At 47.0% G+C, this 22,891-nt stretch overlaps 1 protein-coding gene across 1 annotated transcript in view; it reads left to right on the top strand.

The window, feature by feature from the left end:
* The window catches only part of MED13 (mediator complex subunit 13), a 138,975-nt gene that overhangs the window by 90,843 nt on the left and 25,241 nt on the right, over window positions 1-22,891 (top strand). Inside the window, exons 10-18 of the mRNA XM_048518588.1 lie at window positions 3,323-3,530; window positions 6,760-6,826; window positions 7,306-7,338; window positions 7,376-7,452; window positions 10,300-10,390; window positions 12,970-13,184; window positions 14,275-14,471; window positions 18,793-19,706; window positions 22,707-22,868. Coding sequence (XP_048374545.1) covers window positions 3,323-3,530; window positions 6,760-6,826; window positions 7,306-7,338; window positions 7,376-7,452; window positions 10,300-10,390; window positions 12,970-13,184; window positions 14,275-14,471; window positions 18,793-19,706; window positions 22,707-22,868 — 1,964 coding nt within the window. The remainder of the gene's footprint in view (window positions 1-3,322; window positions 3,531-6,759; window positions 6,827-7,305; window positions 7,339-7,375; window positions 7,453-10,299; window positions 10,391-12,969; window positions 13,185-14,274; window positions 14,472-18,792; window positions 19,707-22,706; window positions 22,869-22,891) is intronic.

Below are 22,891 nucleotides of genomic sequence, written 5' to 3'. Positions count from 1 at the left end.
TAATGTCTTGGCTTAAAAAGGTATGTTAGCCACCGGCTGATAGTTGTTAAGATCTTCAGGACTGCTAGCAGCGAAATCACTATTAACAACCAATATGTGAATTGAGAGTGGGGGAAAAGCACTCAGCATAGAGACTGGCCAGAAAAGGATGCTTTTACCTGCTTCTGAAAGTTAAGTAATCTTGAGACCAGGTAAAGGATTGTGGAGGAGGGCTTCCAAAGGTGTGGGGGTGGGGGGCAGAACCTTTTTCTGTCTGGCATTGTTAGTTAGGAGGTATGGTTCTCATTCAGGATGTATAAGGTATTCATATTTCAGAGAGGCTGATGTTGGGGTAGTAGACAGCTGTGTTTTGGGTCACCTGGTTTTGCATGAATAAGGTTCGAGGTTCCGTTCCCTGCATGTCCCAGTGTAAAGAAAGTAGGTTCTACTTGCTGGGAACAAAATCAGTAGGCAACCCTGGAGACATGCCGCCAGTCGTGGTATAGATGTAAAGGCCCAGAAAAATCTTGAGGAAAATGTGTGTTTGTTTTTCAATTTTTTGGAGGGAGAAACGGGAATTTCGGGGGAAATTCTGTTGATAATTACTTTTGCGGTTCTTCAGCCAGTTTCCCGCCCACCTAACTCTCCTAGAGTCCAGTCCACAGTTCTCTAGTGTACCCATTAGTGCATCGTGGGAAATCCGATCTAAAGCGTTAACTGAAATCCAGGTGAACGACATCGACACCGTTCCCTCAATCCAGGCAGCCTGTCACTCGAGTAAAGAAGGAAAAAAGGGTTGGTCTGGCAGGACTTGTTAGGGGCTTGTCCACGCTGATCACCAAGCTGTCCTTCAGATGCTTGCAGATTGATATGCGCATTCTCCAAACATAATTACTTTTGTCCTGATCACATCCTATGAGCTGTGTGATAATCTATTGAAAAGTTTGATGTTTTCTGTGCTGTCAAGATTAATTTGCTATTCAAACATTCCGCTTGTCCTATAGCAGTGTGGTGAACCTATGGCACTCCAGATGTTCATGGACGACAATTCCCATCAGTCCCAATTGGCCATGCTGGCAGGGGCTGATGGGAATTGTAGTCCATGAACATCTGGAGTGCCATAGGTTCGCCACCCCTGTCCTATAGGAACTGAGTTAGTTTCTGGCCCATTAGTGGGAAGGTTGGTGAGTGTGCATTCACTCTCAGGAAGGGGTGCCGGGGCCTCTAGCTCCCTTGTACCCCCCCCTCACTATGCCAGTGTGGCTGCCCACATCAGCAAAGGGAAATTAATAAGCATCTGTGTTTCAGTTGTTTCCGGGACCCTATGAAGGAGAGCAGGGGGTGAAACTGAAACTGCGGCATGTAGAAACAGTCTGCATAACTCCACTTCTGTCCCTTTCTTTCTTTTCAAATGCAGAGTGCAGGATTCCTGGGTGCCGCCCACAACTGTCCCACTTCTGAAACTTCAGCTTAATTAATTAATTGCTTGTATTGTTGTCATATCAGCAGGCAGGATGTTGAGGGAGGGCAGAAGGTGGAGAGGTTATACACGCTACAGGGGTCCGTGCTATCAGTCACAGACCAGGAAAGGGATTTGGGCGTCTTAGTTGATAGTTCCGTGGGAATGTCAACTCAATGCATGGCAGCTGTGAAAAAGGCAAACTCTATGCTGGGTATAATTAGGAAAGGAGTTGATAATAAAACTGCAAGGATTGTCATGCCCTTATATAAAGCCGTGGTGCGACCGCACTTGGAGTACTGTGTTCAGTTCTGGTCGCCACATCTCAAAAAGGATATCGAAGAGATAGAAAAAGTGCAGAGAAGGGCAACGAGGATGATTGAAGGATTGGAGCACCTTCCTTATGAGGAGAGGCTGCAGCGTTTGGGACTCTTTAGTTTGGAGAGGAGACGTCTGAGGGGGGATATGATTGAGTCCTATAAAATTGTAAATGGGGTAGAAATGTTGACAGAGAGAAATTTTTCTCTCTCTTTCTCACAATACTAGAACCAGGGGCATCCATTGAAAATGCTGGGGAAGAATTACGAGGACTAAATAAAAAAAGAGAGCACTGGCTACTTTAAGCGTGTGATTGGTGTTTAGATGTTCTGCCACAGGAGGTGGTGATGGCCACTCACCTGGATAGCTTTAAAAAGGGCTTGGACAGATTTATGGAGGAGAAGTCGACCTATGGCTACCAATCTTGATCCTCCTTGATCTGAGATTGCAAATGCCAGACCAGGTGCTCGGGAGCAGCAGCAGCAGCAGAAGGCCATTGCTGTCACGCACCTGTGAGCTCCCAAAGGCACCTGGTAAGGAGCCCTCTGATAGCAGAGTGCTGAGACTAGATGAACTCCTGGTCTTCTAATCCAGCAGAGGCATTCTTATAAGAGAGCTGGAAATCCACCAAAGATGGTTAAAACAAAGGGGTTTGTGATAACATCACTCAGATGCACAGTTGCAGTCCCATCTGTCGATTATCCCGGAAGCATCTAACCTGAGCTTCCATAAAGATCTGTGTCTCTTCCACCATACTTTTATCCCTCCCTCCAGAAAGCTCAGGCTGCTGTGTGGAGTTGTCACCTCTTCCTTTTTATCATCATCACTCTGTGACGAAGGTGAGGCTGCGTGAAAGAGAGCAAACGGTCCACTCCAAGATCAGACAGGGAGTTTCATGGCTGAGTGTAGATTTAAATTCCAGACTACTAGACCTCATTGGCTCACTGAATAAAACTCCGTACATAGGCTACTCTGAGCTTGTTTGAGCAAGTCCAAATGTGAGGAAATACTGTTTAGCCGACTAAAGCATAAGCATAAGCATTTTATTGTCATTGTGCACGCACAATGAAATTTACAGCAGCATTCCTCGATGCACACAATTTCAGACTCATACCCCATCCTCCCTTTCCCCTTCCTCCACCCATCCCTACACAGCCCTAAACACATCAACACGAAGCCGCGGAGTTTAGCATAGCCACAGCTCTAGAGTAGAAGCTGTCTCTAAGCCTCTTTGTCCTAGTTTTGATAGACCTGTATCGTCTGCCGGATAGTAACAGTTCAAAAAGAGAGTGTGCTGGATGAGACGGGTCTCTCCGAATATTTTGGGCTTTCTTTAGGCTTCGGGAATTATAGAATTCTTCCAAGGAGGGGAGAGGGCAGCCGATAATCCTCTGTGCAGTAGTGATCACCCTTTGGAGCGCCTTCCTATCTGCCACTGTGCAACTGGAGAACCATACACAGATGCAGTAGGTTAAGACACTCTCTATAAAGGGTTTTCTCAGTTCTCATTCCTACTCATAGGGTTTAGCGAGCTGTTTGTAACCAGGCCCTTTCTTTTCCTCGCAGATTAATGGTGCAATGCAGGAAGCCCCTCAAGGTCTCCGAAGAACTGGTGCAGCAGTATCAGAGCAAGAATCAGTATCTAGCAGCAATAGCAGCCGACCAGGAGCCGGAAATGGATCCGTACGCGTTTGTCGATGGCGATGAAGAATTCCCTTTTCCTGACAAAAAAGACAGGCAGAATAGTGACCGAGAAGTTGGGAAAAAACATAAGGTGAGTGAAGAAAGAGGCTAGTGAAAGGCCAGGCCCAGACAGGTGATGTCCTTGCCCTCTTCATTCAGTGGACGTCTTGTTACATATCCTTTTGCAATGCCCCTATCTTTCCCAACTGAGGTTAAGATGAATTGTACAGTGTTTTAATAAATGGACCATGTTTTCTCAAGCAACTTTAGAGCACAACGTTCCGTTCCTTTTAGAAGATTCTGACTCTCAACATACATTGTTTTTGTTGCTGATTTTTAGAGGCTGCAGAGAAGAGTCAAAGGGAGGTGTTTTTGCATATGTGTCTATATAAGTGTTGTGGCTTTATTGTTCAAGCTAGCCCTCAGTCTCAAAAAGGGGTTTGAACGAAAGCAGCATTCCAGGAGTGGTCCCTATGGGGGAGAAACATAGAATGATTGATACAAATAGGACCGTGTGCCCACGGGGCGCTTGACTTGGGTCTCCCCAGCAGCATGTCTCAGTGCCACGCGGTTATCCACTTTTGAAATTCAGGGAAGGAAGTGTGAAAACAGATAATAAATCCAGGGAAATCAAAGAGGAAAAGTCACTAGTCCCCCTAGGCATAGGTGTCAAACTCGCGGCCCTCCAGATGCTAGGGACTACAGTTCCCATCATCCCCTGCCAGCATCATGCTGGCAGGGGATGATGGGAACTGTAGTCTATAACATCTGGAGGGCTGCAAGTTTGACACCTGTGCCCTAGAGGATGCCCAAGCCCTTAGCCACACCCCAAGTAGCTCTTTGTATCCTGGCCATGGAATACGTTGCTTATGAACATAAAAATCCATGCGGATTTCTGAGGAAGAGTTTGGGAATAGATCATATGTCGCTTGTCACTCAATCCTGCTTCTGCATATTGCCCCAAAATGTTTGTTAGGATTCGTCTGTTCCCGTGTCGGGTTTTTCCACATGGGGAGCAGCAGTGGCGTAGTGGTTAAGAACAGGTGTACTAGTATCTGGAGGAACCGGGTTTGATTCCCCGCTCTGCCGCTTGATCTGTGGAGGCTTATCTGGGGGATTCAGATTAGCCTGTGCACTTCCACACATGGTGACCTTGGGCTAGTCACAGTTCTTCTGAGCTCTCTCAGCCCCACCTACCTCACAGGGTGTTTGTTGTGAGAGGGGAAGGGCAAGGAGATTGTAAGCCCCTTTGTGTCTCCTATAGGAGAGAAAGTGGGGATATAAATCCAACTCTTCTTCTTCTGTGGCATACATATTGAGTCAGAAAGAGACCCAGGTGGCCTCATTACAGAAAATGCAGAGACCCACTGAAGCTGGAAATGGTAGGGCATAAAAGAAGAGAAATGTGAGTGTTCTTTAGAAACGCAATCAGTATTCAAGTAGAGAATTGGGGAAATCCTTCAAATACCCCAAGAGTGCTGAATGGGCACCTTAGCGCAGGGTTTGTGATGCAGATGGGCTCAGATTCAGCCAATGGCACCTTCAAGGAAGAAAGTTTCCACGTTCACTGCGTGAAAAGCTTTGACTGCAAATGCTTCTGATGCCATTTACCGGGCCTCTAGTGTGATGGGGAAGGATCGTGAGCTGGGTATGGCCCACCAGTTCCTTTCCTGCTTCTGCTGAGGACTTCGAGGGTGGGCATGGTGGGTGTGGTCCTGCTGTAGTGTGGAAACCCTGACGAGTGAAAGGGTAGAACCGTGTGCAGAGTTTTAGGGTTACCCCATTGCAATATGTGTGTGTGAGTAACTAGTTTCTCCTAAATCAGTAGTTTTTTAAAATACAAAGCAGTGGCGTAGGAGGTTAAGAGCTCGTGTACCTAATCTGGAGGAACTGGGTTTGATTCCCAGCTCTGCTGCCCTGGCCAATGGGAGGTGCTTATTGGCCTTGGAAATTCAGATTAGCCTGTACACTCCCTGCGCCCAGCTGGGTGACCCTTGGGCTAGTCACAGCCAGCCTTCTCGGAGCTCTCAGACCCACCCTCTGGGGTGTTTGTTGTGAGGGGGGAAGGGCAAGGAGATTGTAAGCCCCTTTGAGTCTCCTGCAGGAGAGAAAGGGGGGATATAAATCCAAACTCTTCTTCTCTTCTTCTTCTTTATTGGCATCATACAGTAAAACATTTTGTAACCAGAAACATTTTACAACCAGAGTAACATAGTTACAGCTCAAATAACCATCATTTAATATAAAAATCTCCCTTAGCAGATGTACCAATTATATCCAACAGAAACTTGGCAACTAATTCAGAAAAATCCTGATTTGATCCATCCAGGAAATACTTTATCCTTTGATCAGTAGTTAATTTTTAGGGCCTTTGACTGAGATGTGTTAAGTTCAAAGTTGTAGTTTATGCAGAGGCGTGGGGTGGGGGGGAATGGCGCCCAGGGCATCACGTGCTGTGGGCGTGCTCTCCCCCCAACTACCTGCTGCTGGCGGGGAGCCTGCGCCATCGAAGACCCCTGGTGCACCCCTCAGCTCTCAGCAGGCTCCCACCGGCAAGATAAGTGGGGTGTGGGGGGCATTCTCTGCCCCCCCCCGTGACCAGCTGGCATGCGCCTGGGGACATGTGACCGGAGTCCCTGGGAGGGCTCTGCCTTTAAGTTTATGTAGTAGTGGCATCTTTGTTTTAGGAGGCAACAGTTCCGCTGGACAGCTGGTTTCCAATGCAGGAGGTACCAAGCAGTGGTGGGATCTAAAAATTTTAGTAACAGGTTCCCATGGTGTTGGGATTCAAACTGTGGTGTAGCGCCAATGGGGCTGGGCAGGGCATGACGGGGGTGTGGCTGGGCATTCCTGGAAGGCGTATGCCTGGGGCGAGGGCTGTGGGCATAGGGCGCGGCAGCTGTGCTGGACCTTTGTCGCGGGGAAGCTTGAATGCACGCCCAAGGCAGGCACCTTGCGATGCCAGTGCACCTCCTACTAGACTGCTTCAAGTTCTCGCGTGCTACTTTACTGAGAGGAGAGTAGCGGAAGGCCAAAATCACATGGTAAAATCACCAATTAGTAACCCCCTCTCGGCACACACAAATAATTAGTAACCTACTCTCGGGAACCTGTGAGAACCTGCTGGATATCACCTCTGGTTCCAAGTTCTGTCCCTGGTGTCCGTGGGTACCAGTTTGGGGGGCCTCTGCTCCGATGCCAGGCCTGGGAAAGCATCTGGAGCTGCTGTCCTGAATTTCCATAAAGCAGTTTCGTTTGCTGGTAATTTACGAATAAGGGACGGGTCTTCTCATGCGTTCCCTGCTGCTGCTTTCTTGCAGAATGAAGATGGGACTCCCGGTGTCGGAGAAGATGCCATGTCACTTTTTAGTCCTTCAGTCAAACAAGGTACCATTTTTGGATATTTTTTTTAATTGTATGTTAGTCGTGCATTTTAAAGGCATTGAACAGTCTATAACTGTGGTGGCGAACCTATGGCACTCCAGATGTTCATGGACTACAATTCCCATCAACCCCTGCCAGCATGGCCAATTGGCATGGCCTGATGGGAATTTTAGTGCATGAACATCTGGATGCTCCGATTACGCCACCACTGATCTACAAGAATGTAGGAGTTTCTGTGGCTGTAGGCAACATTCCCTGTAAGCTGTATGGCCGTGCAGTCACCCTATTGGTGCTGTATAGATTGGGCGGCTGCCCCAGAAGGGGGACCTCTCATTGGTGGCTCAGTTCCATTCACAGGTAGGGGACTTCCACCCACTCGTGGTGAACGGTTAGAAGGACTGTTGGCTGTTGGACTTAATTACTTGAATGCGATCAGTAATTTGAGCATAGGCCTGTAGAGCTTAGCCTCTGTTCTTCCTTAGCGGCCAGGCGCCCAGCTGTTCCTCCCTCCACAAATCCCGCATGACCTCGACCAGCTTGTTCCACTTAAACGCAGCTTGCGACCTGCGTCGTCTCGCTCGGCGAATCCACTCGACAATATCTTCAATTCTGATGAAGACGAGCTCACGGTAAGCAGCTTGCTGAGATTTGCTTTGTGGCTTTACTGGACGGAGGTCAAGAAGCATCATGGGCAGTGGCAGTGCCCTATAATTACGATGCAAGCAGCCCTCCTTGTCTTGCTTCTGTGCCATTTTGAACAGCCCTCAGAATGAGCTGTGTGTAAGTAATCTTCATGGTGGCCTTGGAGTTGCATGTGGCACACCACGACCCTGCCTGCTTTTATCCCATGGTATCATCTATTCATAAGAACATAAGGACGAGCCTTGCTGGATCAGACCAGAGTCCCATCTAGTCCAGCACTCTGCTACTTTTCGCGAGTAGCCCACCAAGGTGTCTTTAGAGGAACTCACATGCAGGATGTGAAAGGTAAATGGCCTTTAGGAGCATACAAGAAAGAGCCTGCTGGATCAGACCAGAGTCCCATCTAGTCCAGCACTCTGCTACTCGCAGTGGCCCACCAGGTGCCTTTGGGAGCTCACGTGCAGGAGGTGAAAGCAACGGCCTTCTGCTGCTGCTGCTGCTCCCGAGCACCTGGACTGCTAAGGCTTTGCAATCTAAGATCAAGGAGGATCAAGATTGGTAGCCATAGATCGACTTCTCCATAATATTCATAATAGTATTCTGGGTACTGGTTAGCGCAGTGGTGGCAAACCTTTGGCACTACAATTGGACTACAATTCCCATCAGCCCCTGCCAGCATGGCCAATTGCCCATGCTGGCAGGGGCTGATGGGAATTGTAGTCCGTAACATCTGGAGTGCCAAAGGTTCGCCACCCCAGGGTTAGCAGATCTTTTGTGCGGAGGATTTCTCTTAGCCCCCTTCTGGCCCTTAGACAGCTGAAGGCTGTCACTCCTTGGTCTGAAGGAAAGATTGTGAAATCAGGTTTTTGTTGTCCACCTCAGTAGCTATGCATGTTTTTGTTAAAACATACACACACACACACACAAATTGGAATGTGGCATGTCAGTTGGCAGTGTCTTTCTCCCATTGCAACCCAGGACATTTAAGGCAAGTTAATCAAGCCTGACCTGGATATCACAAGCTTGCCTGATTTCAACAGATATTGTAAGCTAGTCAGGGTTGAAATTGATGGTTAGTAGAGACTACCACCTCAAGGAGGAGGCCAGAATTGCTGTGCAGAGGCGAAACTTAATGTAGCGATGGCTCTCTGAACACACATGTCTTGCCTTGCAGGTGTTGAAAACTCTACAGCACAGGTGTCAAACTCGCAGCCCTCCAGATGTTAGGGACTACAGTTCCCATCACCCCTGCCAGCATCATGCTGGCAGGGATGACAAACTGTAGTCCCTAACATCTGGAGAAACACAGGTTGACTGACACCTATGCTCTACAACAGTGGTGGCGAACCTTTGGCACTCCGGTGTTATTGGACTACAATTCCCACTGTAGCCCCTGCCAACATGGCCAATTGGCAGGGGCTGATGGGAATTGTAGTCCATAACATCTGGAGTGCCAAAGGTTCACCATCACGGCTCTACAGGGTTGCTTTCGTAAGGTCAGCTTTGACTCAACAGCACTTTCTACCACCAATGCAAGCCTTTGTTATGGCTTTTGGTGACTTGACTGTGGGTAGCATCAGCATGTCAAGAGTTGACTTGACCTCAAAGAATATAGGAAGCAGTTACATAGCGACTCTCAGCTGAAGAGTCACCAAGCAGCGTATGTGTATTGTGTGAACGGGCCCTTGTGGCACACTTCCATCCTTATCAGCATGCTCAGTGAGGTCTTTGCAGCCGAGGGAAGTGGTTTGTACAATGGTCGTTTGTTTGGATGCGGTGTTCCTCAAGAGCCTTTCCTACCTTGTAATGGTAAGAACGTCGTTTTTGGTGGCTGGTTGTATGTTCTCCTGGATGGTGTAGGCCATCTTGTTTGGGTTGTTCTCTACTGTCAATCAAGGAGGCAGGAAATATACTTTGGTCACTTCCTGTAAGTATGGTGCAAAGTGGCGTCTGCGTGCCCCAGTATCTTCCTGCCTCGTCAGGGAGTGCAGCAAATTCAACAGGCTCTTTGCTTATTGATAGGCTTCGTGTCTGAAGCCTAAATCCAGAGCCTTGATTTTGATTAGGCTCAATATTGGTTTGTGTTAGATACAGTGCTCATTGTAAGTTGCTTTATGTTTGCATTTTCTAGAGAAATGACTCTGTGTGCCTTACAATGGCTGGGATCCAAAGTATTTCTCTAGGCGCATTCAAGGGATTGGCCATACCTAGTCGGTTATCTGACCTTTTCCCTTTTGAGCAACAGAACACCACACACAGCGATATCACAAGTTACTTCTGAAACTCCTGTCGGTTTTTAAAAGTGTTTTCTATGTGGCATGCATTTTGTAGTTTGTGAAAGAACTGATAATTTATGAAGCTGGAGCGTTGTGTGGTTCCAGGGCTGTCTGGCTGTGTTGTAGCAGCATTCTCTCCTGACATTTCGCCTGCTTCTGTGGCTGGCATCTTCAGAAGAACTAGCCGCTTTGTGAGCACTTTAACACCCAGTGATTCGACGTGAAATAACCGATGGTACAATTTTCAAATACAAATACAAAACCTTTAATGGCATATAAAGAGTGGTAAAATACAGATTATGTTAAAACCAATTGACTAAAATTTACACAAAGGTTTCACTCTTGATCCAAGTGCCTTTGTTAAAAACCTGGCAACTGATTCAGTAGTGTGGGGATGATGGTCACTAAGCAGGTGTGAAACTATTTCCTTGTCTGATCTCACAATGGTACAATTTATGAAGCTGCTTAGAACATTTCAGAGACTTGAATAAAACATATCAGCATAGCCATTTATGTTTCTCCTCTCTCCCTCTCCTCTGCTTCGTTTCGCCTCTCAAGCCTGGGTCTAAAAGAACACTGAATGGATCAGATGACAAAACCAGCGGCAAAGAGTCGAAAGCAGGGAACCTGGATCCCTTGTCATGCATAAGTAAGCCCCTCCACATACATGAATGAATGAATGAATGGTTTGTTACAATCATAGATCATCATAATACATAAATACTAAAAAATGATAGTACTTGAATGCGTATAAATGTGAGCTGCGTATAAATGTGAGTCATGTAAACAGTTTTGTAACATCAGTTTATGGAAAGCCAGGAAAAGTGTGAACAGGTGATGTCTTATGACTTGAGACAGGCAAAGGTATCTGTAAAACACCCTACAATAGTGGTGGCGAACCTATGGCACTTGGCCGTGCAAGCAGAGGTGGCGCTTTAGAACCCTCTTTGGTAGACGCATGCGCTGGAGTTAGAAAGCCTCGCCATCTAGGGGGGGGGGGGCCCGGAGAAAATCACACACCCCAAATTCCCACACACACACATATCTAGGGCTGGCCTTCTAGATTGATTAAACCTCCTCCTAAGTGCGTGATTCACCTATTCAAAGCATTGCACAGTTGCTTCACTCAAGCTTACTCTGGAATAGCGTCGCCTTGGAACCAAACCCGTTTTTTTCACAAAGCTAAGAAACCTCGAGTATTCCAGGTTAAATTGCCATGTTGGCACTTTGCGATAAATAAGTGGGTTTTGAGTTGCAATTTGGACACTCGGTCTTGAAAAGGTTCGCCACCACTTCCCTACAATATAGTATATGAGTGTGTACAATAGAGAACCATGAGTATTAATGTGCTAGGAAAGTCAGTCACAGGCATGGAAATTGTCCCACTGGCTGCTGAACCTGTAATTGGGAGTGCGCCACGCCACTCAGATGGGGTTGAATCTTCACATGCGCAGCACAGTAACAACCCAACAGGATTATGTCTCTCCAAACCCAAGAGAACACATGTCAGTTGAAAAGATTAGCCTTCAAGATGCCAAGCAGCATCTTTTCTTTACGTTGCTTGAGTTGGCTGATTCATGTTGGCGAGCAGCAGTGTGGCATAGTGGTTAAGAGCAGGTGCACTCTAATCTGGAGGAACTGGTTTTGATTCCCCTCTCTGCCGCCTGAGCTGTGGAGGCTTATCTGGGGAATTCAGATTAGCCTGTGCACTCCAACACACGCCAGCTGGGTGACCTTGGGCTAGTCACAGTTCTTCTGAGCTCTCTCAGCCCCACCTACCACACAGGGTGTTTGTTGTGAGGGGGGAAGGGAAATGAGTTTGTCAGCCCAGAAGGAGGGGATATAAATCCAACTCTTCTTCTTTTTCTTCTTCAGATAAAACTGGGAACCAGGACCTCAATAAATGTGGAGTTTGAATTGTACATTCAGTAGTATGTGCCTTGACTTAGATCAAGGACTTACCATGTTTCCCTGAATATAAGACAGTGTCTTATATTAATTTTTGCTCCCAAAGATGCGCTATGTCTTATTTTCAGGGGATGTCTTATTTTTCTGTGTTCTGTTCGTCGGGCATGCTTCCAAACAAAAACTTTGCTATGTCTTACTTTTGGGGGATGCCTTATATTTCGCACTTCAGCAAAACCTCTACTATGTCTTATTTTTAGGGGATGTCTTATATTCGGGAAAACAGGGTAGTAAAACTCTGCTTATGCAAGATGTTGAGCAACACCTAGCAATTCCCTCCCTGTATATTAGCACCTGGGTCCCCATGGGTACCATAGCACACTCTTAACCCTCCATGGACTTAGTTTTTTCTGTGCAGTAAAATATATAAATCCAACTCTTCTTCTTATACCTGTGTAGGGGGAATAGAGGAAGGAGAACTATTTGTGAAATATAAGTATTGCCAGCACAGTGTGCGAATTGACTCTAGTAGGGAACTTTTTGTAGGGAACGTTTGAAATTGGCCATTGCGGGGCTTCTGGGTGACATTCAGGCTCTGATTTTGGAGACATTCTAGATGGCAAACCTTTTTGAGATCGAGGGCCCAAATTGCAACCCAAACCCCACTTATTTATAGCAAAGTGCCAACACGGCAATTTAACCTGAATACTGAGGTTTTAGTTTTAAAAAAAAGCGGTAGTTGGCTCAGGCGGCGCGGCGTTACTCAGGAGTAAGCTTGGTGGTGGTTGGTGACTTTGTTTTGAAGAAACCATGCAACTCTTCCAACGGGTGAATCACAAACCTAGGAGGGTTTTCTCAGAACCAAGCCCCATTGTCAGCAGCAACCGAAGCAATTACTCCAGGTAAAGGATCGGCGCTTCAGTTCTTCGCATGAAAATCAGTGGGGTTTAATGGCGCTTAGCAGGGTTACCTTACACTGTTTCCCCAAAGAGCTAGGACTTAGGTTTAATGCTAATAATCAAGCCCAGCGGCCCAGGCCAGCCTAGATGGGGGGGGGGGGGGCGACTCTGTTTGTGTGTGCCCACAGAGAGGGCTCTGAGTGCCACCTCTGGCACCTGTGCCATAGGTTCGCCACCACTGTTCTAGAGGAGTGGCATTTCACAGTCATGGGCGGTTCTGCCATCGGGCCTCTTAGCAGCCGTTGTCACCTGGACAACGTACTCTTTAGGACTGGGGCCTATTGTGGTCAGCTCATAGTGGACAACGGGTGGCTCTGGTTGTGCCAGTCATCACCATCTAAACAACTTTTTATGTCTACACCAGGCACGGCTGATCTTCATAAAATGTATCCTACCCCACCGTCATTGGAGCAGCACATTATGGGGTTTTCTCCTATGAACATGAACAATAAGGAATATGGCAGCATAGAAACAACGCCCGGAGGGACCATCCTAGAAGGAAATGGTGCTACTGCCGGAGTTCAGTTCAGGATTGAGGTCGATGAGGGATTCTGTAGTCCGAAGCCTTCGGAAATAAAGGTGCGTGACCTCGATTGGGTGTTTCTGACTTTTCCCTTTTTGTGCTCTGTTTGTTTGGTTTATTGTTACTCTGCACAGCAAGTGCGGCTTGGACTTTTAAGATAAGTGTAACACACTTCTCTCTGTGACACACCTCTGAAGATGCCAGCCACAGATGCAGGCGAAATGTTAGGAACAAGATCTACCCAGACGACGGCAACACAACCTGAAAAACCCACAACGACCAGTTGAGTCTGGCCGTGAAAGCTTTCGACAAGACATCGATATTAGGTTGTTCCCAGTGAAGGTTCTTATTCTACCAGGTTCTTGGAGAGAACAGAATTTTGTCTGGGTAGCCAAGGGATTGTTTGTTAGCTCGTGGACTCCATAACGTGGGTGAACAAGTCTTATCTTTTATCGTTGTCACAGCATAGAGCCATGGTGGCGAACCTTTGGCACTCCAGATGTTATGGACTACAATTCCCATCAGCCCCTTCCAGCATGGCCAATTGGCCATGCTGGAAGGGGCTGATGGGAATTGTAGTCCATAACATCTGGAGTGCCAAAGGTTCGCCACCACTGGCATAGAGTAAAAAAGGTGGTCTGCACTCAGTGGCGTATGGCCCTAGGGACATGGGGTACCCCATGTTCCCAGGCGCATGCCTTTTGGTCACATGGGGGCACCAGTCACATGGGGGCACCCCCCACGTGACCAAACAGGTAGCCCCTCTTCCCTGCTACAAGCCGGGCGCGAGTTTCCCTCACGCCCGGCTTCTAGGCAGCGAAGAGGGGCTGGAGCCCAACTTGTGAGTAAGCGTGGCTTACTCACGAGTAAGTGGGGCTTGCTCGTGAGTAAGCAGGGCTCCTCAGGGGGGGGGCTCCTGGCGGTTTTTTTGTCTCCAGGGCCAAATGGCTCCTGTCTGCACTTGAATTCAGCCAAAGTTTTCCTGAGTCTTGCGCTCAGGCTCTGAGGTATTCTGTCCCTGCACTCTGTGCATGAAGGAAACGGTTGACTTTTTAAACAGTAGAAATGACCAGACTGAAAACTTTGATTCTTCTTTTATTCTGTTACCCAAATGTCTTCCTGAGTGCTCTTCCCTTGCCTTCTTAGGACTACTCCTACGTTTATAAACCTGAAAATAGCCAGGCGTTCGTTGGCTGTTCCATGTTTGCACCACTGAAGACTCTTCCAAGCCAGTGTCTCCCACTCATCAAACTGCCAGAGGAGTGTATTTACCGCCAGAGCTGGGCTGTTGGAAAACTGGATCTGCTTCCTCCGGGCCCTGCAATGCCGTTCATTAAAGAGGGGTATGTTGGAGGCGGGGTATGAAGGGTTGTTTTGTGTCTCATCACGTTAGACTGCAACGGACCAGGAATCCTTCGCAATCTCTGCTGAAACAGGTTGGCACAAAAGCACGCTATTCAGTGGGACTTTGGCAAGAGAAGGTCCTCACAAATGGTGTTCAAACGGTTGGATCCTGTGAACTGTCGGGTGAAAGCGCTGGTGATCGTTCGTCCTTCTCTTGCTTCCTTTGCCCCAGCAGACCCTTCAGACAGCAGGAAAGTTGATCTCACAGAGCCCAGGCTGACTAGAACATAAGAACATAAGAACTAGCCTGCTGGATCAGACCAGAGTCCATCTAGTCCAGCATTCTGCCACTCGCAGTGGCCCACCAGGTGCCTTTGGGAGCTCACCTGCAGGATGTGAAAGCAATGGCCTTCTGCTGCTGCTCCTGAGCACCTGGTCTGCTAAGGCATTTGCAATCTGAGATCAAGGAGGATCAAGATTGGTAGCCAAAGATCGACTTCTCCTCCATAAATCTGTCCAAGCCCTTTTTAAAGCTATCCAGGTTAGTGGCCACCACCACTTCCCGTGGCAGCATATTCCAAACACCAATCACACGTTGTGTGAAGAAGTGTTTCCTTTTATTAGTCCTAATTCTTCCCCCCAGCATTTTCAATGAATGCCCCCTGGTTCTAGTATTGTGAGAAAGAGAGAAAAATTTCTCTCTGTCAACATTTTCTACCCCATGAATAATTTTATAGACTTCAATCATATCCCCCCTCAGACGTCTCCTCTCCAAACTAAAGAGTCCCAAACGCTGCAGACTAATAGCCACATGGCGGAAGGAGCTGCACTAAGAAGTTGCAGAGGATGAAATCACCTTCCTGCTTCTTGAGTCCATGGGACTGGAGCTTGCGGAAGTTTGTGGGGGCAGTTCTCCCTCCACAACTCAGACCCACAATTTGTGGAGACTCCCAATACAACAACCTTTATTCGGCATATTAAAATTGGCTCCAGAGCATTACAGACATTTCTGAGGTACAAATCAAAAGTACATTCAAAACAGAGACAGATAAACTGTATCTAGCATTGGACGTTACTTAGAAAATTCTGTCACTTGTAAAAGAAATTTTGCTACTTTTTCCAAGAGCACGGCCTCTGTGTTATTTAACAAAAGCTCCACAACAGAGTTGTCAGAGTCTCTTTCAGATTTGTCTAAGACCTGCCCAGGAGAGAAATTCCTAATACCCACATATCTCAGACAGTCAAGTATAATGTGAGCAAGAGTCTTTGTGGAGACTCCAATGCCCTGGTCATCAACTTTCTTGGGGTCAGAAGAGACTTCTGGAGAAGGAGGTGTGGAAGAAGGATTGCTGATCCTTGGGTGAGACGATTGTGATCGCCAGCAGCGAATGGTGGATCTAAGATTCCTGTGATTAAGATGGCCTTAAAATCTATAGCAGAAACACTCAAATTAAGAAGCACGCTTTAAATAATTCATGTAGCCCTCAGTCATTTAACGCGATGGGTTTATTTCTCTCCCTGCGTTAAAAATAGCTATTTAAACAGGTGTAAATTTTATTTGTTGTCTCGCGTAATGGCACTTAGAGGCACTTAGTAGTATCATTCAAATTTTAATAAGCCGTGAAGAGTGTTAAGAAGTAAGTACAGTGCTGTTTGTGATGTGATTCTGGCAGTATTGTCATTAGCACTGGGTGTGCTCAGGCTGTCTCCTGCCTTGTTTATGGGAGTGTCATGATTTACACCTGAAATGAAATCCTTGGGAAATTAAGAGAGCCACCCTGTATGTTTGGAGCCCAATCTTATTGGTGTGTTATTTGGGATGTTTTGGAAGTGGTCTGTGAGGAACTCCTTCCCCAAACCTTTTTTTTGCTTTGATTCTCTGATGAAAAAAATCATCCGGCACTTTAGTACCCTTTTAAAAGTATAAACTGTTTTTCCTGCTAGCTTTTACATAGGCAGTCAGGTTTAAGTGCCTGATATGATCTCCCTGAAGCCAAAGGAAGCTGAGGGTGAAGGTATCGCAGGCAAGTGGCATTGTCCTGTGGCTAAATCTGATTGGCTCTGTGGTTCCTGAGTGCCAAGGGAAATGGGTTTGAGCAAGGAGATCAGCTATATGCCAAATAAAGGCTGAATGAATGAATGAATGAAAAAAAAAATCAGTGCCGGAAGGGCAATTCATGCAAGTTGTGAAGATGCTCAGTCAGGATCAATGCCCAAGTGTGCTTGGGCTGACTCTTGAAGAGTGTGTCTAAGATTCAGCTAGCACAGAACGTTGTGGCTACACTGCTTGTCGGGGCCGGCTGCCAGGAGCACACGATCCTGATTCTGGAGCAATTGGCCTGGCTTGATATGATCTCCAAAGGAAGCTGAGGGTGTAGTGGTTAGGAGCAGGTGCACTTTAACTGGGGAACTGGGTTTGATTCCTCGCTCTGCCACTTGAGTTGTGGAGGCTTATCTGGGGAACCGGATTAGCTTGTGCACTCCATTACATGCCAGCTGGGTGACCTTGGGCTAGTCACAGTTCTTCGGAGCTCTCTCAGCCCCACCTACCTCACAGGGTGTTTGTTGCGAGGGGGGAAGGGAAAGGAGTTTGTAAGCCCCTTTGAATCTCCCTACAGGAGAGAAAGCGGGGGATATAAATCCAACTCCTTTTCTTCTTGTCTACGCTGGGTCCAATTCAAAGTGTTGGTTTTGTCCTTAAAACCTTATGTGGCTTTGAACCAGGATATCTGAAGGACCAACTCCTCCCATATATTCCTACCCAGGAATTAAGATCACAGTTTTGTGGCCCTCCTAGCTGACTCATCGAGCAAAGAACTTGACCTGGTGCATACATATGAGATAACCTTTTTGATGGCAGCCCCACAATTATGGAACAAATTCCCCAGGGCTGTGTGCCTTGACCCTTCCTTTTTGATCGTCAGGAGACAGTGGAAGACATTTTTTTTACTTAGGACTGTACTTGAATAATTTAGTTTTTTTTTAATTTATTGGCACTCCTAGTTATGATTTTAAGTTGTGGTCGCCTTTGTATTTTTTATGATGGTTTAATTCGCATTGGCAGCCTCCTTGAGTTCTGCAAGGTAGAAAGGCAGCTAATAAATGTTTCAAATGAATAAATGTGGGCCACGTGCCTGGAGGGAGCGCCGCCGAATGCTCCTTCCCTGCCATAACACCAAAAGGCTGCCATACTGAATCAGGTGAAGGGCGATGTAGCCTTGTGCAGCAGTGGCGTAGTGGTTAAGAGCAGGCATGCTCTCATCTGGAGGAACCGGGTTTGATTCCCCGCTCTGCCGCTTTTGCTGTGGAGGCTTATCTGGGGAATTCAGATTAGCCTGTGCGCTCCAACACACGCCAGTTGGGTGACCTTGGGCTAGCCACAGTTCTTCTGAGCTCTCTCAGCTCCACCTACTTCATAGGGTGTTTGTTGTGGTGGGGGGGAGGGAAAGGAGATTGTCAGCCCCTTTGAGTCTCCTTACAGGAGAGAAAGGGGGGGATATAAATCCAATTCCTCTTCTTCTTGTGTTCTGTTTCCAAAATGTCTGACTGATGCCTCTTGATGCTTATAAGCATATGGCTGTCCTGGTTGATGTTCCTGGTATGCTCAGCTCATTATGGGGATCATGTGTATTTAAGAGACGTTAAACATGTCTCTTATCTATTTTATTTATACAAACGTTTATATCCCACTTTTATTATTGGCTCAAGGCAGCTTACAACAATAGTTAAAACATCCCCAGCTGAAATCAAAGCTCCAAAATAGCAAACCCCGAATCCCCTCACCTTGTAAATCAGTGTGGAGTTTTTTAGCAAAAATATTTTTTTGTAAAGTGGAATAGATTGATTGCATTTGGTTTGGAGGTCTCTTTCAGTGACCTATTAGCGTGCGTCTTTCTGTTATTTTTGGCAAATCAGTTGCTTTGCTTGCAGCATAGCCATGTCTGCACTCTTTGTGCTGATTTAATTGTCTTTTCATTATGATCTGTAATATACAAGACTAGGAGTAAAGCCCACTGTAGGGTAAGAAATACAGTAGGCCTAGATAGGGTGGTGGGGGGCAGGTAGGGGCTGGGAGGGCTTGCTGGTGGTGGTGGGGAGGGCGAGGGGGCTTTTGGAGCTGCAGAGCAGTGGTGGCAAGGTACCACTTCTCCAGGGCCGGGATGAAATGTTCGACGACAAACCCTCCACCAATAAGGGAGCAGCATTTGAGTCCTGCTCCCTTATTGGTGGAGGGTTCATCGTCGAACATTCCATCCCTTAGTGCTTTATTATTGGTAAGATTTTAATTTTAAAACTTCCTGTTTTGCCCCCCCCTTCAAGCGACGGAAGCACTTTTGATCAAGAGTACGGCCACGCCTACACTCCACAAACTCATACTCCCTTTGGAATGCCCCCCAGCAGCGCCCCGCCCAGCAACAGTGGGCCTGGCATTCTCCCTTCACCATCCACCCCTCGTTTCCCAACTCCTCGGACCCCAAGGACGCCTCGGACTCCCCGTGGGGCTGGCGGACCAGCCAGCGCTCAAGGTTCGGTCAAGTATGAGAACTCGGACTTGTACTCACCAGCTTCGACGCCGTCAACGTGCAGACCGCTCAACTCGGTGGAGCCGGCCACTGTCCCTTCTATCCCCGAGGCCCACAGCCTCTACGTGAACCTCATCCTCTCGGAATCGGTGATGAATCTCTTCAAGGACTGCAATTTCGACAGCTGTTGCGTCTGCGTCTGCAACATGAATATCAAAGGTGCTGATGTGGGAGTTTACATTCCAGACCCGACCCAGGAGGCTCAGTACCGTTGTGCCTGTGGCTTCAGTGCTGTTATGAACAGGAAGTTTGGCAACAGCTCCGGACTGTTCCTGGAGGACGAGCTGGACATCCTGGGCCGCAACACGGAATGCGGCAAAGAAGCAGAGAAGCGCTTTGAGGCCCTCCGAGCCAGTTCGGCCGAGCACAGCACTGGGTCGAAGGAGATCGACCGCCTCCCCGACGAGTTGATTCTCTTGCTGCAGGACCAGTGCACCAACTTGTTTTCGCCATTCGGGGCAGCAGATCAGGACCCTTTGGCCAAGGCCGGTGCCATCAGCAATCTGGTACGTGTCGAGGAAAGGGACTGTTACAACGACTGCTACCTTGCGCTGGAGCATGGGCGTCAGTTCATGGATAACATGTCCGGAGGGAAAGTGGACGAAGCTCTTGTGAAGAGCACTTGCTTGCATCATTGGGCCAAACGAAACGGTGAGTGTTTTCAGTCGGCTATGAAATATTTGCATTCGCTTCTATTGAGGCTGGTTTAAACCTCTTGCCATGTTAAAAGGCGACCAGCCAACCCTGGGGCTTTCCAGGCAATCAGACAATTTTAGCATCGGTGGCAGGGATGAATGGGTTCTTTTGACTATCCTAATGTCACCATGGCTGACACCAGGACCCTGCAGGATCTTACCCAGTTCCACAGGGCCTGCAAGACCGTCCCTTGTATTCCGTCCTCTGTATTCCATTCTATCTTTGGAATTACATCAGGAATTGATCGCTGCTGGGCTGGGCTACTGATATCTGGATCTGTGATGTTTTGGAGTTATTGGATATTTTAAAATGATTTTAACTAAGATGTAATTTATTATTTTATTGGGGTTTATTGATTTTATTTATTTATTTATTATATTTATATACCGCCCTCCCCAAAGGCTCAGGGCAGTGTCCATCAATAATAAAACAGTTTAAAACATCATAATATATAATTTACATAAAATAATACATAAAATAGCAAGACTACAGATGGCTTCAACCCCTCCCTCCCCCTTTTATATACCCACGGGAAGCCAGATGTTCTTATGGCGGAGTTGACATCATCCCGGCTGGCCAAACGCCTGGTGGAACAAGTCCGTTTTTGGCTGGTGTGGCCCTAAGGAAACTTTGTGGGTCCAAGAGGGCCCCTTGATCTCACCTGGAAGCCTGTTCCACCAGGTAGGGGCCAGAGCCGTAAAGGCCCTGGCCCTTGTAGAGGCCAGCTGGATCGCCTTGGGGCCAGGGATCACCAGTAGGTCCGCCTCCGATGAGCGGAGGGGCCTAGAAGGGCGATATAGGGAGAGACGGTCCCTCAGATAAGCAGGGGATGTTTTGCAGTTTAAATTGTACACCGTGTTTTGCAGTTTAAATTGTACACTGCCGAGAACCCTCAGGGGATGGGGCAGTATATCAAATGCAAACAAACAAACACAGACAGACAGACAGACAGACAGACAGACAGACAGACAGACAGACAGACAGACAGACAGACAGACAGACAGACAGACAGACAGACAGACAGACAGACAGAGATATTCCACCAGGCTTTCGGTTGAGGCCACCCACTAGCCCACAATATCCATCTGAAGCCAGCCTCCCTGAATTTCCAGTTTCCAACTGGCACTCCTGTTGTGCAAACCCTCCCCCCCACTCCTTCCCTCCGCCTGGAAAAAGCTTATAGTAGAAAGGGTTAAATCAGGATGCGGGGTGGGTGGCATAGTTTCTTAGGTTTGGGGTCAAGTACCCCTATGTACTTGAGCCATCTTGAGACCTACATATATATTTATGTAAATTTTAATTGACATATTTTATATTGGATGATTCATGTTTTATGTTTTAACTCTTGTCTTTTAAGCCACCCCGAGTCTGGCTTCAGCTGGGATGGGCGGAGGTAGAAATAATGAAATAACAAATAAACATCTGCAAATCCATTGCTTTGGGGTCTGCAAGCTGCGGCTCTCCAGATGTTCATGGACTACAATTCCCATCAGCCCCTGCCAGCAGGGCCAATTGGCCATGCTGACAGAGGCTGATGGGAATTGTAGTTCCTGAACATCTGGAGAGCCGCAGGTTCCCTACCCCTGAGCTAGAAGGCCTTGTTCACGGGAAGAAATTCCTGGAATGGTTGAAATAGGGAATGGTTGAGTTTGATTTGCTTCAGGCCTTTATTTGTTTGATTTGCGCTCAGTATCTAAAGAGATTTAAATAGGCGTTGAATTCAAAATTGGTCACTCTCTATATTGCAGCATTCTCATTGTGTTGGTTGCTGTAAAACATTTGGGCTTGTTTGAAACCAACAGCCATAAAATAAAGAAACCTGTTAAATTTCAGTGGGATTTCCTAGTAAACTATGTACGGGTTTGTGCTATCGATTTGCTTTATGTCTTATGGGATATTTGTGGACATTTATAGAATACAAAATCACAAATGCAAGGGATCAAGAAACTTTTACTATAAAACATCGTGGGGGGGGGGTTAAAATGTTTTGAATGTCATACTGTATTTGTATTGTATTTGTATTGTATTTGTATTGTATTTCAAGATTTTGGGGAAAGGGAAAAAGCTATACAAAAAAAGATTTGTGCTCTTCCCCCCTCCCGCCCCCTGGTTGGGATATTGAACAATGTTTTCAGTAATGCTACCTAATAGATCTAAGTATATTTAAGCTGTCTCTTTACTGGTTTTAAATTGATTTATCAATTTTAATTTGAATTACTCATTTTGCAAAGCCTTGATGTAAGTGAAGGGATCTCCTCTAACATAAGCAGTGCACCACCTTAAAATTGCACCACCTTAAAAAAAAGTATATTTAAGCTGTCTCTTTACTGGTTTTAAATTGATTTATCAATTTTAATTTGAATTACTCATTTTGCAAAGCCTTGATGTAAGTGAAGGGATCTCCTCTAACATAAGCAGTGCACCACCTTAAAATTGTCCCCCAACTGATTAATGACTTAAAGCTTTTTAGTTGATGAAGTCTGTAGCCCGGCTGTTAAATAACCAAAGAGTCTTGAGGCACCTTAAAGAATAACAAATGTGTTGCCGCAGAAATTTCTGTGAGCCAGATCCCATTCTGTATCCTCGGTGTATCTCTTCATGCACCTAATAGAAAAGTTTAAGGCCGGAGCTCCAACCAGAAGAGCTGGCAGGTGGAGGATTGTTACAAAAGACAGGTCAAGAGGTCCTGTCCTCGAGACAGCGCATCTGTGCTCTGCCGCATAACACCCCTCGACTTGCAGAACTGAATTTCAATGTATTGAAAACGGTGTGCGCTTTTTGAAAACGTCGATGGCTTTTAAAAGCACAGTTGGGGATCCTCGCGGTGCCTCATCGTTTCAGGGGCTTGAGTTATGAAGCCCAGAAACTTAGGAACGTGTCGTAGACCGGCATAAACTGTGACCAGGATGTTTCTTTGCGATTCGTTGGAATTAACTGTGGCGTTTTCAGTTGCAGATGTGAACATGCAGTGTTCGCAGGACATCCTGCGCATGCTGCTGTCGCTCCAGCCTGTCCTTCAGGATGCGATTCAGAAAAAACGAACGGTTCGGTCTTGGGGCGTTCAGGGCCCGCTGACGTGGCAGCAGTTTCACAAAATGGCCGGCCGAGGCTCTTACGGTAAACGTTGCCCACGGAGCGGT

The sequence above is a fragment of the Sphaerodactylus townsendi genome, linkage group LG16 (genome assembly GCF_021028975.2).
Source record: "Sphaerodactylus townsendi isolate TG3544 linkage group LG16, MPM_Stown_v2.3, whole genome shotgun sequence".
In the NCBI taxonomy this organism is placed as follows: domain Eukaryota; kingdom Metazoa; phylum Chordata; class Lepidosauria; order Squamata; family Sphaerodactylidae; genus Sphaerodactylus; species Sphaerodactylus townsendi.
This window is presented reverse-complemented; position numbering and strand designations above follow the sequence as displayed.